Here is a 17,581-nt window from a genome sequence, read left to right as displayed (position 1 = left end):
CCAAACTGGATCCCCTCTGGTCCCTGGCTGTGCCTTGAAATTCTGTCCATGTCATGAATAGAACCGGTGATAAAGGACAGTGACAAAGGACAACAAAAACTGCATGTGGAAAACATGTATTTTTTTGTGCATCATTTCATTGCCATTGCAAGACCACTCAGTCCAATTTTGCTTACCACTATGGTTCCCGTCTTCAATTTCTCTTCGGCTGGAGGCTGAAATGTTCATGCACTACAAAAAACCCACAAAGAAACAGGAAAGTAAGGTAAGAAAGGAGTTGAAATTCATTCTCCCAGCCCATCCACGATGAATAGTCACTTGTTGCCAAGTGTGAAGAAAAACACATCAATACGGTTTCTGTGGATTGTTATAGTTATAGTTATACAAGACTGAAAAGTCTGTCTAGTTTTGAACATTTGAGCCACTATTATGAGTTATTCGCCTTCTAAAAATCACTCTCTTCTATAACAATTTCATTTGGAGGAGGGAGGAGGAAAATTTATCAAATAAAGAGAAGTTACATAAATACATTCAGTAAAGTTCAGATTTCTTCAGTATGACTCGCCTTAAGTTTGTCAGAGTGAAAATACAAATCTTGAACATGTTCGGTTCTGTTGGGCTTGATGACGAAACGGAAAAGGTGAAGTTATACGTCATTCTTCGGCAGCCAATCAAATCGCTCCATAAAAAAACCCCTGTAAGCCGTAGTGCGCAGACTCACGCACAGAGGAAGCGCCTGGCTTCACTTCCCCGGACACGATTCTACACCTCTTTAAAAAGGTAACAAATACCCGTCTCGCTCAATTCTTTTTAGGCGCATCGGTAGCCGCATGTGTAGGTAACCTCCCCATCATTCACTGTCTGCAAGAAGAATATCAATCCTCGGCTGCGCGTGTTTCTCCGGGTTTGACTTTTTATTGTTATGCTAACCGGCGGAGGCTAGCTAATCCAGCTAAGCAGTAGTAGTTAGCCGGCTCGTTCCTCTGGAGGAGGACGCAGCTTCTGTCTCAATCTGGATCTCTGGCTGCGAGCACAACACTTTGACCCTTCGATCCACTCATGGGCGCCGAGAAACGCTCCTGGACACCAGGGAACCGTTAAACATGCGATCAGATCCAATACGAGTTCATTTTGAATGGCAAGGGTGCGTGTGTGAAACAGCAGGGGGACGTAACGGTGATCGATCGTGTTCGTAGATATTACGCGTGGAGCCACGTAAATGTACTTCAGCCTTAGACTCCTTTGCAGAGAACACTGGAGGTCACAATTCGTAGCTTTAATAATCATTTTGTTATGTGTCCCTGCAATCAGTTTGTTGTTTCAGCTTTGGCTCGATCACAATCAAAAACATGTTAAATATTTTTTTTTCCTTTTTATAAGGTGGACATTGGAAATCAGTCAATTAAAAAAAAACAAACAACAAAACTCTGTATTTCAATGCTATGTGGCTTACTTGCAATTTTTCAGATACAGGAAATAGGAATTTGAAGTATTAACCCTTGTAACATCCTGGGACGTTATTAAAATATGTACACAAAAATCCAACTATAGAGGTCGGATGGAAAACACCAATATACACTGTGTCCATGCCATCAAATCTATTGAAAAGTGGAAAAGTAAATCTAAAGGATCTCCCTTGTGTTATATGCACTATGATTCTGAATGGGATATTTCCTTTTCAAAGAACCCAACTTCTTATCGGATCCATTTCAATACGGAGTGCTTTTGCCCCACTATAATATATTATTAGTTGAAACTATCATAAATATATTTGAACTGATGCATGCTTGCCATAATGTATTATTTTGATAGCTTATAGTCTTTAAAATTACTAAATATGGACCAATAACTGATAAGACTGAGAAACGTTCCCCGAACTTTGGATCATATACAATAAACATGAATATACCAGCCAGCCGGGTACTGGGCTGGTGAGATGTTGCCTCGGTAGGTGGGTGTGACGTGCTAGGCGGCTATTGTTTACCTTTTGCTTCTTGTTCATCAAATGAGTCCATAGATCCGGTACGATACAACAGTCTTTCTTTATTCTAGTGCAAAATCATATTGGATCAGAGTTCAAAACATGAGCATAGCCTGACAACCTACACCAAAGCGATCAAAAATCTGTGCGCCCTTCCGGGATCAACACGCGTTGGCTCCTTGATTGCCTCAGCATAAATGCATATGATGTCAGCGACGCACAATATATATACACACACGGGTCAAAACAACTGTACAAAAATCCAATAACACCATATCTGGCTCCTATAATGAACTTTTTCAGATTTAATTAAAAAATGTCCTTTATGGTGTGTCTGTGTTTGTCGCTCCTGAACTGAAATAAGTTTTCCAACACTGAGGTTTTTATAATACGCTTGCATGCTTTAACTGCTTTACCAGTGCCATCTTTTTGTTTGTTGAAGGGTAAATTACACGTGTCCTTCACTTCATTTGTCGCTCTTGCGTTTGCAGCTCTTAGGAGCTCATCATCACCAGTAAAGCTGTATAAGCATCGGGTTGACGGGACCGAAGGAAGCGGCACGTCGTACGGGGAGCTGCCTGCTGAAATCGCCATGAGTTACAAACCAATAGCCCCTGCACCGTCTGGCTCCAACCACACCCCGCCAGGTACGGTCAGCTCCCGCGCCGATCGTCTGTTTAATCTGTCGTCAATTGAAACAATTTGTACCGTCACTCTGGACGACACTCTCGCCAGCCTCATTCATTAGTATCCCTGCCAGTACTAAAACTATGGCAAAACAATAAGGGAATGACATGGAAGAAATAAATGGGTGTCGGAGGTAAATAACCGAGGTAAACGACATGTTCCAGGATAAACCTGACTTGACACCAATTTGATTGTTTCAGAAGTCAACTTTACCGTTCTCTTGTATTAAGACTACGTACGTGTGTCTGTGGTGTTTGTGTGACGTTTTGTCTTCTGCTCCTCAGGCTCGTCGGTGCCGTCGCCATCTCTCCCGTCATCGTCCAACTTTAGACCCGCTTTCAGTGACTTTGGCCCGCCCTCCATGGGTTTTGTCCAGGTCAGCCCCTCACACTGCACCGACCCTGCTTTAATACACAGTCGCTATACGTTTCTGTACGTTGGCGATCATTTTTAAACCACTTCACAGGCAAATGAAGGCGTCTCGCGTATTTATATTCTTGTTGCAAATGGAAGACTTGTTGTCTGCAGGACACAGCCACTCCCAGAATATGATTTAAAAAAAGTGCTTCGTAGCAAGAAAGTTCGAATACTTTCGTTATCGTCAATGTAGGGAAAAAGAAGTATTCAGTTTATTTGCACACCGATTTTGAAAGAACATCACGGAGGAGTAATACATGAATGTAAATTCCATTAAATCTGTGTCACTTCCTGCGATCCAGACACGCGTTGAGAACAGCTTCCAGGACCTACAGCTCTTTACAGTGACGGCTGTTTTTAATGACGCTGCCTGTGTGTTTGGAGTGCAGTGCACGAAACATCAAGTTTCTGCTCCTGAAGAGAGGAAAAAAAAAAAAATTCAAAGGCAAAAAATAAACAAACACCTTGTGCTTCAGAAAAAAGCAGTGTTTTTTTTTTTCCACGGAGAATAAAAAAAACAAAGTTCCTTTTTTTCCCCTTTAGTCGATCCATCCACATGCCAGCGTGTGTGACTGCTTCTAAATGCATCACAGGCGGTTTAATAAAGTGGTGAGATGATGCTTTAGAACAGGTTTGAGCTCATGAACACAGTGCAGTCATCAGTATTGGGACTTTGCAGAGACAGTGCAGCCTGCAGCGTTGCTCCGTCACGGGAAGTTGGTCGAGTACAAAGGACAAAGGCAGGGATTATAAAATGTGTTTTTATTAATGAAGGAAATCCTGTGTAAAATCACGTCTATCAGCAGTAAGCAAGCCTATAGAGTCAGAATTAAGTGATTTAATGTGATTTCACCTCCGCGGGCAAATGATGAGGGATGGACAGACTTTGATTTTTGACTTTTTCTGGAGTGCATAACAGATTTAAAAAAATATATATATATTTTTTCTCCCCGTCTGCCCGAATCTGACGTTTCCAACGATGCACAAGCAGCCCGTCAAAGTCTCTCAAGGGTCCACCTACAGCGAGCTTCTTTCCGTCATCGAGGAGATGAGCCGTGAGATCAGGCCGACGTACGCTGGGAGCAAGAGCGCCATGGAGAGGTTAAAGAGAGGTATAATTTCACTTGTCTAAAACAACTATATCTTATTTTTTCAGTGTGTGGAGGCAGAGGTCCAATAATCCTCAGAGAGATCCACCTGCCACTATGAGTGAGGAATGTGTTGATCTTGGTCAAAACATTCCGATTTATGGTTTTTTTTTTGTTCTTGTTTTAAAAAAAAAAACCCTAAAGCCAACTTTCATTTGTCCCCCTTCATGGACTTTGTTTGTCTCGTGCAGGTATCATCCACGCCCGTGCACTGGTCAGAGAGTGTCTCGCAGAGACTGAGAGAAGCGCCCGCACATAACCTTATTGGGGGGAGAAAAAAAAAAAATCCCCTCACTCTTTCCCCCCCCTAACTGTATTATTTTACAGACTTTTTTTTTTTTTTAATCCTCCAACCTTCTGCTTTTGTTGCTGTTTTTTATATGCGCGTCGCTTCGCGACCGTATTTCACCTCAACAGCTGTCAGCGACACACAATGCGAGCAGTTGAGCGTATGCAAAAACTACAGTTTTATACCGATTTTAAGAGATGGGTTTGGGGAATTTCAGCACATTTTCAGGTCAATTTGTGGACAGAAACCTTAGTAAAAAAAAAAAAAAAACATGTATGGGGACATTTATATCAATCTTTGTTAAAAAAAAAAAAACGGGTCAATTGACCTTTTTTTTTTTATGTCAATCTTCACATCAGCCATCCTCGAGTGTCTATTTTGAACATCACTGAGAAACCACTGAATATTTTCTTTTGAACACTTTGGATATACCCCCTCCTTTTCCCTTTGCTTTGTTTCCATTATGGTTTGTAGCGTAAACACAGTAGATGTTTCTCATACCCAAGAATTCTGTACATCTCAAGTCAAGTTTGTTAGTAAGAAAATTTTGTAAACCAGATTTTTGCAGTTCAGTATGTATATCTTAAATAAATTACAACAAAAAAAAGAAGTGTTGGCTTTTTTTTTTTAATCTTGGAAATGCTGGCATGATGGTGAAACTGAAAGAAAAAAAAATCTTGTAGAGCAGGTTTTAATCTGATTCAGCCTTTTAGTGGATCACTGGCAATAATTGTATTTCTTAAATAGTCACATAGTCTATAAAATGTGCGACTCATTTAGAATCCTTTGTTAACATTATGTAGAATTTGAGAATATTTTGAATCAAAAAAAATCATGATTTAAGCTAGTTCATTAAAAATTGCTTAGGGGGAAAACCAACGGGACAATAAATCAAATTTTATCATCTTGAGTTAGTGAATTAATGAAATCACAAAGATGGGAATAAACATTTATTGTTCGTTACATAATTACATCCTCAGTTACGCCTCGCCTCAAACAGGATTGAGCCACTGGGTTTACACTGAGTACATATAAACAACGGGATTCCGTACATGTGTAGAATAAGTACATAGAGATCAAAGAGTACGTGTTTTCATAACATGATTGTCACAGACGGTTCATTTTCATGTCCCACCTGCCTTGTGATAATGGTGCTCCTGCTGCTGTGACCCAAGTAACAAAAAATAGGGGGGGAGGGGGGGTCAGGTGGTGCAAGACTTGAGTACATCACTTCCTGTGTGCAAAAATAAAGATTTTCTTAAGGGAGAGCTCAACTGGACTGAAGTGACAAGTGTGATTTAACAGCTTTGCAGACATTTTCGGGAAATGGTTAAAAATACTGCAACCAGCTGGTTTCTGCAGTCGAAGCTGCAGAACATTTCATTATTGAAGAAGAAAAAAAGTCTCGTGCGAGCTCTTAGTGAGGTGAACAATCTGAAGAATCATTTATAAAGAATAGAAAAGCTTCTGAAAACCTCAAGAACCAAAGTTGGGAAAAGGGGTAAAAAGAAAAAAAAATCTTTAAATGAACGATGATCCATTCATCTCGTTCTGCTGGTTCTGGACTGTTCAACTGATTACATCAATACATTTTCTTTTAATCCTTAATTTAAGACTGAGAGAAATAAGGCCAAAGCTGTGTCTGAGTGAGTGATCTGACGGCGTGTATCACAGAGACCAAGGATGGCTGGGATGTTTCGCTTGGGTGTATGGATGAAAGTGAAGCGCCAGGAGAGTCCAGTTCCTCCCCCCATGTTGAAATTCGTAGTCCTCCTCGAGTGTCCGATCCTCTGAGGAGCTCAGCCCTGTGAAGAGGCAGATGGGAGGTGTAAACTCTCGCTATGGCGGCATTAATCTTGTCCGTGCGGATTAGGGAAGTGGACTGACCGTGGTGGCAGTGGCTGGCGGTGCGTCGTAGCCGAACAGGCCCTTGTAGCGTCCCTTTTCTTCCCTCTCCTTGGAGCGGATCTTGTCCTCCATGGCCCTCAGCTGTTTGGCCACGGAGGGCCCCAGAGACGGGTCCAGATCCAGAACTTTAGCAAAGTCTGCTCGAGCCTCGGTCTCGTTCCACACTGCGGCGTGGGCTTGAGCACGCTTGTAGAAGGCCTTCACGTTGTCTGGTGGGAAGGCGGAGAGGGAAGGGAGGACTGCATTAATCCAAACACACACTCATCAACCCTATTAAGAGACAAATCCCCCAAAAGCGGTAGAATAAAAGGGTTAAGTGGCAAAAATGATGGGAGATACAAACCCTTCTTAAGCTGCGCTTTAAATACACATGAATGGAGTCTAGTGCCACCAACTGTTTCATCTTGAGTCACTTGATGTTGATTTCTAATATTCCTGAACAGCAATGGACAAATGAAGCCAAATATCACATCAGAGTAGTGATGTTGGCAAATGATATCCAAAAAACAGTGAATTGCTGTGACAGTGGCATAAAACAAATGCAAAGCTTTTGTCATTCGGTGATTAAATGTCAACTCAAACTTAAAGACTGAGGGGCTGCAATACTCGTGATAATCTAGTAGAACTATATGGGGTCAAACAATTAACTTTTTCCCTCCAATCCTGTCACGGCTGATAACCACAATCTGTAGTAGATAATAGATCAATCACAGATCAGGGGAGGAGAGCTCTGCCTCCGCCCATGACCCAATCACAGTTGATGATATCTCGGGGAGAAAAGGGGGCAGAAGTGTAATTGTTTCACGATTCTGTAGCCATAAAATCTATATAATCCTGTCAATACAAGAGTGAAAATGTTAGGGACAACTGTCTATTAGTATAAATGAAGAATACCTGAAAAGTACTGTTTCCATGACAACAGACTGCAATCATTTCATTGTTTTGAAACATCACGACACAAAATGCAAAACTAAAATGGAAATTCGATACAATGGTGAGTGGAAGTGAAGCGTCATTTTTTTATTAATTTTTTTAATGCTTTGTAAAAATCTATATCAAACCCTTATTTAAAAAACAAAACAAAAACAAAACAGCAACACATTCATGTACGGCAGCAACAACGAAGCCTTACTCTCATATTTGAAGATCAGGGAGGAGCAGTGTTCGATGACTTCGTAGTACTGGCCCTGGAGTAACTGGCACTGGCAGTAGTTGAGGAGCAGCGGTGTGATCATGCCGTCCAGCTTTACCCAGACTTCGTCTCCCGGGTGCTCCTGAGTACGGGGGAAACAACCACCACCACACAGAAACATCAACAACTGCACAACAAATATCCCTGAAGCCACGAATCTCCATTTCCAGAGTGAAACTTTGCTCGAGAGAACGACTCAACAAAAGCGTCACTGTTCCTTTTTTTTTTTCGCGGTGATCAGACTATCTCCAAACCTTCATCTGTAGATTTTTGAGACAGGCAATGCCATTGTAGTATTTCTCTGTGGCCTCTTTGATTTGTCCTTGTTTGAAGAGCTTGTTTCCCTCCTCGTGGATCTGAGGCACGAGATCGAGTTTCTCCTTATCCGTCATGGCCCACACATCCAGCTGGAACGACCCGGGAGAAAGTACCTGAGCACAGCCAGGGGGGGGTGGGGGGATGAGCGGCAGCTTCAAACAAACAGCAGCAGTTTCCCTCATGCTCTCTCAATCACTGCTGGAATTCTCTTCTTTTCTTATTAGTCGGTTTAATTTTAGCCTCATGCTTGTGTTTTAAGTTCTATACACAAGACGAGAAAACACAGCGTTTGAGTACTCACAACTCAGACATATTATCTTTTATCTATATCTATCATCTATATCTAATAGTAGTGTAGTTTCTTGAATGTCATCATTTACATCCTTTACATTTAAAATTACTGCCAAAAAAAAAAAAAAGATTGGTGCTTCATCAGTATCACTGCATGTCTACTAAAATGTGTTTAACAGAGACTGTCATAAGAGTTTTCTGCATCGATCACTTTCACACAAAAAAAAAAAATGTAGGTTAATTTTCCTGAGCGTAATGTTACTTGAATAATACATTTGTGTAAGTTTTATTCGAATAATCTGCTTTCCTCCTATAGTTCAAACGCATGCATGTGAGGTTAACTGATGTCTCTGAATTGCTTGGAAGTGTGAATGTGAGTTTCTCTGCGTTTGCCCAATGAATGATTGGTGACCTGTCAACTTGTTTCCTGCCTGTTAACTGGAATTTGTTCCAGAACACCCCAAGTCTGATCTGGATCGATGATTTAAAGCTGAAGAATACTAAAGAATGAAACCAATGCATTTTCAAATATGACAGCAATGTGTCATGCCATGTAATCAAATTGATTCCTCCCGGCTTGCTCACCTCCAGCAGTTCGATGGTGAAAACAAGAGGCTGTGGATTAGCTTGAAGGTGATCGAGGTCTTTGTGGCCCAGAGAGTGGTGGGAGTGGATCTGAGCAATGCCGCAACAGTGCCGCTGACCTTCTAGAGGGTCCTTTCCAGCACTTATGTTTCTGAGGGACTGGGATACCAGTGGATACAGGGCTGTGTGCTGAGGATTGGGGTGACAAAACAAAACAATCAACATTGAGGACAAATGAGGATAGCCATCTTGTTAAAATCAGCATCTCAAGTCTACTAACCTTGGTGTCACAAGTATACTCTGAAATCTCGCCTTGTCTCATAGTGGTGACCACTGTTTCCCACACAGCTAGTTTGAACTTCTTGCCCATGATGAGCTCCATGGGTTTGCTGTGGCCTCCCATGGTCCTGGAGTCGTCCAGCACATTGCCGTCACACAGGCTGGTGCGGTAATGAAAGACCACCTGTGCAGTAAAAATAGGGAAAAGGGTCGTAGGACACATGAGCAAATAATGATTGACATTGATGTAGCTGATGTTGTGCTCGGTCAACACAACAAAAGACTAAATCTGCACATCATCTCTGACAGGCCTATGGAGACTTCGCACTGCAATATAGTCTGTCCAATCAAAACAGGGGAAAATGATTGACGTTGCTCGGAGACCAATCATCCTTCAGCAGCGGAAGCCATCCTGTCCCGCCCCTTACCATCAGTGAAAAAAACAGAGCAACATTTTTCACTGTGCAGATGAACTGCTCTGTGTAATCCAATCTAAGAGCACATCAACACGAAGGAAACGAAGTAAACAAATATGTTGGCGACGTCCAAGCGGAGGTTCACTGTTTGTGGGGAATATTAACTTGAGTGCAGCGCGCTAGCACAGATAGCATTAGCTAACGTGTCTCGTCATTTTACTTAATCTAGTTCCAGGAGCTGGATGTAACAGTATTTTACCACGAAGAATGTGTTTTCGTTTACCTTGGTTCCATTGGAGAAGGTCGACAACTCTCCTCTACCAGGGTTAACCAGCTTCTTTCTTATTCCTTCTTCGAGCAGCTTGCGTGCCTCTTCCTCCATCCTTGACCGACTCCGACTTCACGGAAAAGGCCGACGTTTGTCGAAGCTCGTCCGATTCTGACGTCACATGAAGCAGCGTCACGACGAGTCCTTTAAAAAAACATTTTTTATGTTTTGTTTTAACTGAAGCATAGGTGGAAGATAACGACGTCTTTGTGCTGGGCTGGTGTATTATTATTATTATTATTATTATTATTATTATTATTATTATTATTATTTACATGTACTTTACTTAACAGTCTCAAAAGGAATAAAGTTATTCTGTCCAGGGGTGTTCAATACAGCCGCTACATGGGGCAGTACGGACCTAGATCCTAGATATTTGAAAAAAATAATGTGATTGAAAAAAATTTTTTTGAAACTGAATGTTCAAGGTTTGACCTTAAATTTTGAAAAATTAAAAACACCGTATTCAAAATAAAAATAAGTGTATGAAAAGTTGTTTCCCTTTGCATATAATTTTGATTTGGCTCTGGAATTATTTTGATAAAATCCTTTTTTTGAATTTTTCACTCTTAAATATATATTTTTTAAATGTAGGTGTTACTTTTTTTACTTGGATAAAATAGAGGATTTTATCAAAAGAATTCCAGAGCTGAATCAAAATTATATGTAAAGTGAAAAAAGCTTTTCGGACACTTATTTTTATTTTGAGTAGTGTTTTTAATTTTTCAAAATTGAAGATCAAACCTTGAACATTCAGTTTCAAAATATGTTTTATCACATTTTTTTTATTCGAATGAACCTGGATTTCGCTCCATACAGCCCGGCAACGTCTCAGCACCGAGGAGGGAGGAGAGGAGAGGAGAGGAGAGGAGAGGAGAGGAGAGGAGAGGAGAGGAGAGAAGAGGAGAGGAGAGGAGAGGAGAGAAGAGGAGAGAAGAGGAGAGAAGAGGAGAGAAGAGAAGAGAAGAGAAGAGAAGAGAAGAGAAGAGAAGAGAAGAGAAGAGAAGAGAAGAGAAGAGAAGAGAAGAGAAGAGAAGAGAAGAGAAGAGAAGAGAGAGAGAGAGAATTAAATGGCAGCACTTGACCATAATCCTTTTCCCCATTAACTTTATGAGAACTTCATGTCCTTGTCAGACAAAACAATGGATTCAGAGTTTTAAGGAAAATCCTGTTTTGAAGTTGGACAAAGGTTTTGTTATTTTAATATAAAAAATAATGAACTCTCTATTTGTATCGTATGTCCTATTTACACATCAGAATATATGTTAATAACTGATTCTCTGAAGCTTTCTTCCTCAACAGAACTTCTTGTTGTGTATAAAGGCCTATAGTAAAGCACATACCGAAAGAAACCTTTCATTAAATCTCTATAAGTCTAACCAAAGTCATCTGTTGGATAGACACGACCATATTCTCTTATGAAAATGTTATACAAGTGTAATAGAGAATATGGAATATATGCCGCTATTAGATGACAGATGGACACCTGTTGAGCTCACAGGGTGAATGAGAAGAGTTTGGAGGACATTTGCTTACTGAAAGATTTTAATGGAAGCAGTTGTGATGAAAGTTTGTTCTTCTTTTGTGAACTTCAGAACTATCCTTCATTTTCTCAAAGCGACTCATACAGTACATTTCTAAATCTCAAGGATATTGTGTTTAGTCATTCAATAGTGGATAGTTTTTGCAGTTTTAAGCTTCACGGGACTGGAATTATTATTATTGTAAGTAAGTAAGTAAGTAAATAAATAAATAAGAGACTAAAATATATAAAACTTTATTGTAGTTTCACAGTCATTATTCACACAACATGACAAACACGGTTAAGACCCATCTCTTCTCGTGTTTCCATGTGCAGCAACATCAGTTCACGTAGTGGAATCATAGTCTCAACACTGAGTGGTTGAAGTAACAGTGGTCATTACAATGACAAGAAATAAAACAACAAGCTTTTTACTACTCTTGACAAATAAAACGTTCGTTTAACATCGCAAACGCGGAAATGTAGTGGGAAAGTAGTGGAAAAGTAGTGTCATGAAATGTCATTTCTCAAAATAAGGCAGGTAGAACAACTTGAAGCCTCTTCTGCCGTGGACGGCACAGCTGATGTAGATCACATGATACACTGGAGGAAACGGGGATGACACTGTCAGTGTTGCTGTGGACAAGTTAAAAACAAAGACTCTAATAGGGGGAGAAAATATGTGAATTACCGCCAGGAATGAAGAGGAGAAATCCAGGTACAAAGAAGATAGCACTTGAAACACCTGTAGCGGCAAATTCTTTAGTTACAACCCAGCAAGAAGACAAAATCACCAATACTGAGCAACACAACTGTACTTTTTATTTTTTTAAATATACATTTTATTCCAAACGCAACATTATCGTCGGCATTGTTAACAACCTCCTGGTCAAGATTACTTGCAGGAAGTATGTACAATGTCAAGAAAAAGATTGTTATAGAAAACAAACGTAAGGATCAAATGACTTTTAAAAATAAAACTACAATTTGACTTTCATTATCCACAGGAGACAGAGGTGGATGGGATTAAATAGCATGTTCAGTAGCAGATATTATAGTTAATATTTCTGAGGACTTTATGTTGGGCACATGGGAAGAATATTGGAGAAATTTGCTTTTCATCAGATTTTTACGACTGAATTAAAAGTCACACCTGCTCCTCGAACTGCTAAAGAAATGCAGCCTCATTTGCACCTGATGACATTTACTCATCGGTGCAATAATCTCTCCTTTGAGCATATTTGCTGCTTGAATCTGCTTTACAGAGAAATGACTGATTAAAAGTCTCTAACCACTTATTTCATTGTTTTATTTGTCTCCAACTTCCCATGTTTTGCACTGGAAATGTGTTGGAAACAGTATATTTTTGAAAAGCTCAATTTGCATGGATGGACATTTCTTTAATCATTTTCCAAGTCCACTAATATTCAAACCAACAGAGCCATCGTTGGACACAGAAATAATGTTGAATTAGGAGGCGTATACATTTTTCATGCTTACCTGCGTTTGGATTTAGTTGTATGACAACACCTGTAAAAATAAGAGCTAAAGAGAAACAGCACAGCCACCAATGAGAAGTCAGCAGAGACATGAATTACTTTGAAAAAGGTCTTTTCCCCCTTCATCAGTGAATCTGTGTCAGGCCCCAAAAACTTATTAAGTCTGATTTAATAACTACTTAAACTGACATAACTAATAACATTTAAACTATCTGAACTCGATTAAGAGAATCATCTGAGAGGCTCTACTTGATGCAAAAGCACATTTAGGCTGTAGTTATTAAACTGTGCCTTTGTGTGTTCATTCCAAATGAAATAATGAAGCCTGTTGTTCCTTTCACTCACCTCACCTCAACTAACTCAATTGCAGAGCAGCACTAACTGCACTCCGAGCTCCTCAGCCTCTTGTGGGCTGAAGTGGTTTTTTTTTTTAATACTCACCAACTCCAGTGATGAGGAGAAGGAATGAAGCAAGAACAACTCTTCTGTTTTTCTTCACCAGTGGATGGGACACCCACCTAGAGAGGCACGTGGTTTTTAAACGACCTGTCTGTGACCGTGTCTTTGCGTGAAGTGCTGTTGAGTGCGTCTGATGTCTGGACTCACCCGCAGCAGTGTGCGGAAAGCTGCGTGACGGAACTGAGGGTGCTGAAGGACCACTGAGAGCTGCAGTAAGACAGGTTGGCAGGGTCGCTGTGGAGCGGGCAAGGAGACGAGACTCAATCTCACATTCACGGCAGGCACAAATAAGAGGGAGAGAATCAAAATCGCCTCAGGGCGACTGCTCTGAGAGAGCCCACCTGATTTTGAAGAAGTTATTGAAAGTGGAGTTTGCATTACTGCCAAGGGCGTCTTCATTTTCCAGGTTCTAGAAAAACGGCAGATTATAATGGAAAACAATGTCAATCAGACTAAAAAGACCTTTTGCATATCTTTTATTTAATAAACATAAAATAGCGGTGGCACAGTGGTTTGGGTTCTGGTGTCATTGTTAGAAGGTTGTGGGTTCAAATACATGTGCATGGGTTTGTTTCCTCCCAATGTCCAAAAACATGAATGTGAGGTTAATCGGCAACTCTAAATTGGCTCAAGGTGTGAATGAGAATGTGTTGTTTATTTCTGTGTTCTGTCGAGGGTGTATCCAGCCTGGCTCCAGAAAACCCCGAACAGGATGAAGCAGTATAGAGGACGGATGGATGAATATTTAGACTGTGATTGAATTGTGAATTTTTAATCGTCAAGCAAACCACACTGGGTTATTTCTCCACTGCAGCTCGTGGTCGGGTGGCGCTCGTGTACCTGATACTTCAGGTTACTGTGGTCCGGGGAGCCGACGGCGGCGGGGGATGGATGAGTCTGAGGTTTGGAGAAAGTCAGGGGGCCAAAAGTCATCTCTCCTCCGTCTCTGTCCTTGTCTCTGGCCACCCATCCCTCCGTGTCTCCATCGGACACAGCTCCCTCCTCATCTCCATCCAGCACGAAGGCGTCATCAATTGTGAACTGCGTTGCCATGGTAACCGTCTCTCACACCCTCAGGTCCACAGGTTTAATGCTCACTGAGGTGAAGAAGAAAAAAAAACAGTCCCAATACATCATGTTTGGTTTTTTTTGGTGTAAACACACAATGGTTATATAGCGAACAAAAAAACAACGTCATCTTAAAAAAAATCCAGGGTGCCATATATATATATATATATATATATATATATATATATATATATACAATTTTCAACTCGGTTCTCTTACTTGAAAATGTTTTGAAGTGCGCACAGACTGACTTCTTTATCACTTCCCTGTAAGTTTAACAGGCTAATAGGAGAGATAAAGCGAGAGAGCGGCTCAATGCGGTGCGGAACAGCAGCAGCAAGCAGCAGCTCCTGTTGTTGATATGTGTCGCTGGTCCGGCCATTGTTTGTCCTCTTTTCCGCTCAGAGAAAACTTACTGTCTTCAACTTAGGCTGTTCTTCTCGAGGGGCCACAGTCCGCTTCACGGAGGGTCACATATTTGTCCACTCTGTCGAAGATCAACCCGAAGCCTCCCGGGAGGTTTTCGTTTTAATAAGAGGTGAGAAAAAGTTTGAAGCAAAACTTCAGACCTCTTTCTTTTCTTTTTTTTCTTTTTTCTAAGTCGAGTCACTCGATTAAACAGACTGATTCCGCCCAGCTCTCCCGTCGTCCTTCAGCCCGGTTAACAGAGTGCCGATCTATCGATCGACTCACGCACTACGCTTTAATCTGACAAGCGACAGCAATATAACACCACAGATTCGTTTAATCGGACAAATAACAGCAATATAAAACCACAAATTAGTATAATCTGTCAAACAACAGCAATATAGATACAGATGTTTACTTTAACTAAAGTAAAAGTAATAAAAAAAGGAGCTTTCATATGTTAATATCCGAATTAACCATACATAACATAATAACATAATCGCAAGTCTTGTGGTTTTACTAATGTCATGATACTCATAACATCTGAAATAAAACTTCATTATGGCCAGAAGTTCATATTTTGTGGTCATTAAGAATTAAATTGTGGAAATAATTTAAAGTTTTATTTCAGATGTCATGACTGGGGCTCTGTTTTTACCGAAGCTATGCTGAAAATTAAATAGAAGCATCAAATAATAAAAAGAACAGCTTTGATTTTAGCGTCAAAACTGAAACAGGCATCATGTTTATTGTATTTTCCTCATGTTGACAAAGTTGATTGTTTCTCCCTTAGTTGACTGGATCCTAATTCTGTAATTGTCAGCTGATATTACACAATTGTCACGATGTGGTATCATTTACAAAGCCTAAATCTATAACGTCAAACACTTTTTAGCTACCAAATATAATAAAAAAAGCCTTTCTGCAAATTACAAACTGAATTTCTGTAAACAGGTGATCGATTTCGAAGGCACACTAATGTAAAATTAACTTGAATGAAAATGTTCCAAACCCCAGGAAGCAACTAAGCACGGCTGTTGCTACTATAATTACAATTCTACAATTTTCTGTTGCAGCCCCTCTGTTGTGGAATGAGCTACCACTGCCCATCAGACAATTTTTGAGACTCTGTGCCTGGTTTTATTGTTGTCAATCTTATTGTTTTTCTTTACGGTATATTACAGTTTTTACTCTTCTATTGTAATTTAAATTTAGTCTATTATGTTAAGCACTTTGGCTTCAGCCACAGCTGTTTTAAAGTGCTCTGTAAATAAAGGCGACTTGGCTTAACTACAATTCAACCCATTAAGGTTATCACATATCAAAATCACACCTACTAAAATTCCTAGGGCTAGAGAATATACACACCAGGTCATTCCTAATTGAAGGTACTATTACAATTGATTGAGCAGGCGGATAAAGAAAAATAGTTTAACCATGTTTGTGTGTGTAAATCAATTTAAAAAAAAGAACTCCCTAAGACAACAGGGGGATTTAGTGGCATTTCACAGGTGGCAATTGAGTTTCAAATTAAAATGTTTCTATTTTCTGTAAAGATGTGTGTCTTTACGTTCAGCCATATACAATATGATATCGAGAGGAAAGAAAATAACACAGTGGCGCGTCAAACCTTTTTCATTTCAATCAGGTGTGTTGCAGCAGGATGACTCACAGGATGTGAATTCTCAGAACCAGAGAGAAAAGTACTTGCTCCCTTGTATGTTTAGTTCCTGATGACTCATTTGAAAAGGGAACATGTGAATGTATTTTTTGTTATTTATCTTAGTTATATTATTAGAATTTGAAGTTATGTACCTTGTGCTGTGCTAGAAAAAAATAAACCTAATGGTCTGTGTGAACCAATTGAGCTCTTCGATACCAATACATTACTAAACAAAATACAAAATTAATCAGTATATTGACTTCTAAACCTAAGGTTATTCTCAGAGATACTACTCAACAAACTCATACACTTAAACCGAGACAGTCGTTTAGTTTATATAGCAGAAATGTGTTTGATTAACCTGAGCATATTGAGTCTCTCTTAGTAAAATGGTTCATTCTAATACATGCTGTGTGATAACATAATTAGAAACAATTCAATCTACTTAATCTGAATAGATGGAAATGTGTGGCATAACTAAATTACATCAACTCAACAAATTACCTTTTGAGTGTATAAAATCAACAAAAAATGTTTGAGAATATTTTAATCACGTTTAATCAAGGAAAGTAGAACTTTTTACTTTTGGCAATTTCTTTTCACATGCAGGAGTTTCAGCGGAGTGTAGTTCATGTTAAAAATAAAATGTGTCATAAAAAAAATACAGCTGACATTTCATCAATGATCAATCAAGACAATACTTCTGTTTTTTTTTTACGGAAAAATGTTCACATATTTTGGAATATGTGAAGGGACAAGATTACCTGGCAAAAATAATCACAGACACAGGAAGAATGCGCAAACCCAGCACAAACAGGTTCTGTGGCGAGAATGTAATCAGGGTCGGCTTGTTGTGAGGCACTTCAAACAAACCTATCTTCCTAAAATCTGTTATTAAAACTGGACAGTCAGCTCAGTTATATAAGCTTACATTCATTTTGATGACTTCTTTCTTAATTAAAAGAATATTTAAGCTTGTCACATGAGCAAATGAAAAAAGAAAAGTAAAATTGAGCAACACAGTTAAGATCATTAACAAAAAGCATTTAACAATTTATAGGGCTCACAATAAAAGTTGGCATCTTCAGCATTTCTTCCTGTTCTGTTTAAAAAAAACTAATAC

At 39.7% G+C, this 17,581-nt stretch overlaps 3 protein-coding genes across 4 annotated transcripts; 1 reads left to right on the top strand and 2 right to left on the bottom strand.

Annotated features, from left to right (window-relative positions):
• Positions 1-716: 716 nt before the first annotated feature.
• cdk2ap2 (cyclin dependent kinase 2 associated protein 2) lies at positions 717-4,905 on the top strand. The gene is made up of 5 exons (XM_080494169.1): positions 717-780; positions 2,473-2,628; positions 2,953-3,044; positions 4,077-4,197; positions 4,425-4,905. The coding sequence occupies exons 2-5, from the start codon at positions 2,574-2,576 to the stop codon at positions 4,490-4,492; spliced, it is 336 nt and encodes a 111-aa protein (XP_080350295.1). The 5' UTR covers positions 717-780; positions 2,473-2,573; the 3' UTR covers positions 4,493-4,905.
• A 561-nt stretch (positions 4,906-5,466) lies between these two features.
• On the bottom strand, positions 5,467-9,921 carry aip (aryl hydrocarbon receptor interacting protein). Its single transcript, XM_080520694.1, has 7 exons — positions 9,795-9,921; positions 9,097-9,279; positions 8,817-9,005; positions 7,877-8,053; positions 7,563-7,704; positions 6,410-6,639; positions 5,467-6,327 (listed from the first exon to the last, which is right to left on the bottom strand). The coding sequence occupies exons 1-7, from the start codon at positions 9,891-9,893 to the stop codon at positions 6,322-6,324; spliced, it is 1,026 nt and encodes a 341-aa protein (XP_080376820.1). The 5' UTR covers positions 9,894-9,921; the 3' UTR covers positions 5,467-6,321.
• Positions 9,922-11,600: 1,679 nt separating this feature from the next.
• tmem134 (transmembrane protein 134) lies at positions 11,601-14,977 on the bottom strand. Of its 2 annotated transcripts, none has more exons than XM_080494352.1 (8): positions 14,804-14,977; positions 14,160-14,416; positions 13,661-13,728; positions 13,467-13,553; positions 13,302-13,378; positions 12,862-12,906; positions 12,053-12,106; positions 11,601-11,964 (listed from the first exon to the last, which is right to left on the bottom strand). In XM_080494352.1, exons 2-8 carry the CDS (start codon positions 14,370-14,372, stop codon positions 11,882-11,884), a joined length of 627 nt encoding a protein of 208 aa, XP_080350478.1. In that variant the 5' UTR covers positions 14,373-14,416; positions 14,804-14,977; the 3' UTR covers positions 11,601-11,881. The 2 variants fall into 2 exon arrangements, with proteins under 2 accessions (XP_080350478.1, XP_080350479.1); XM_080494353.1 differs by lacking the exon at positions 14,804-14,977 and adding an exon at positions 14,607-14,789.
• Positions 14,978-17,581: the final 2,604 nt, after the last annotated feature.

This window comes from Blennius ocellaris (assembly GCF_963422515.1).
Source record: "Blennius ocellaris genome assembly, chromosome: 3".
Classification (NCBI taxonomy): domain Eukaryota; kingdom Metazoa; phylum Chordata; class Actinopteri; order Blenniiformes; family Blenniidae; genus Blennius; species Blennius ocellaris.
This window is presented reverse-complemented; position numbering and strand designations above follow the sequence as displayed.

Coding starts and splice junctions, on each gene's coding strand:
- aip (XM_080520694.1), bottom strand. CDS start 9,893: ATGGAGGAAGAGGCACGCAAGCTGCTCGAAGAAGGAATAAGAAAGAAG. Junction 9,280..9,794: donor CCTTCTCCAATGGAACCAAG/GTAAACGAAAAC, acceptor TTTACTGCACAG/GTGGTCTTTCATTACCGCAC. Junction 9,006..9,096: donor AGTATACTTGTGACACCAAG/GTTAGTAGACTT, acceptor CCCAATCCTCAG/CACACAGCCCTGTATCCACT.
- cdk2ap2 (XM_080494169.1), top strand. CDS start 2,574: ATGAGTTACAAACCAATAGCCCCTGCACCGTCTGGCTCCAACCACACC. Junction 3,045..4,076: donor CCTCCATGGGTTTTGTCCAG/GTCAGCCCCTCA, acceptor ATGCACAAGCAG/CCCGTCAAAGTCTCTCAAGG. Junction 4,198..4,424: donor CATGGAGAGGTTAAAGAGAG/GTATAATTTCAC, acceptor TGTCTCGTGCAG/GTATCATCCACGCCCGTGCA.
- tmem134 (XM_080494352.1), bottom strand. CDS start 14,372: ATGGCAACGCAGTTCACAATTGATGACGCCTTCGTGCTGGATGGAGAT. Junction 13,554..13,660: donor AATAACTTCTTCAAAATCAG/GTGGGCTCTCTC, acceptor CCCGCTCCACAG/CGACCCTGCCAACCTGTCTT. Junction 11,965..12,052: donor TCTCCTCTTCATTCCTGGCG/GTAATTCACATA, acceptor CGTTTCCTCCAG/TGTATCATGTGATCTACATC.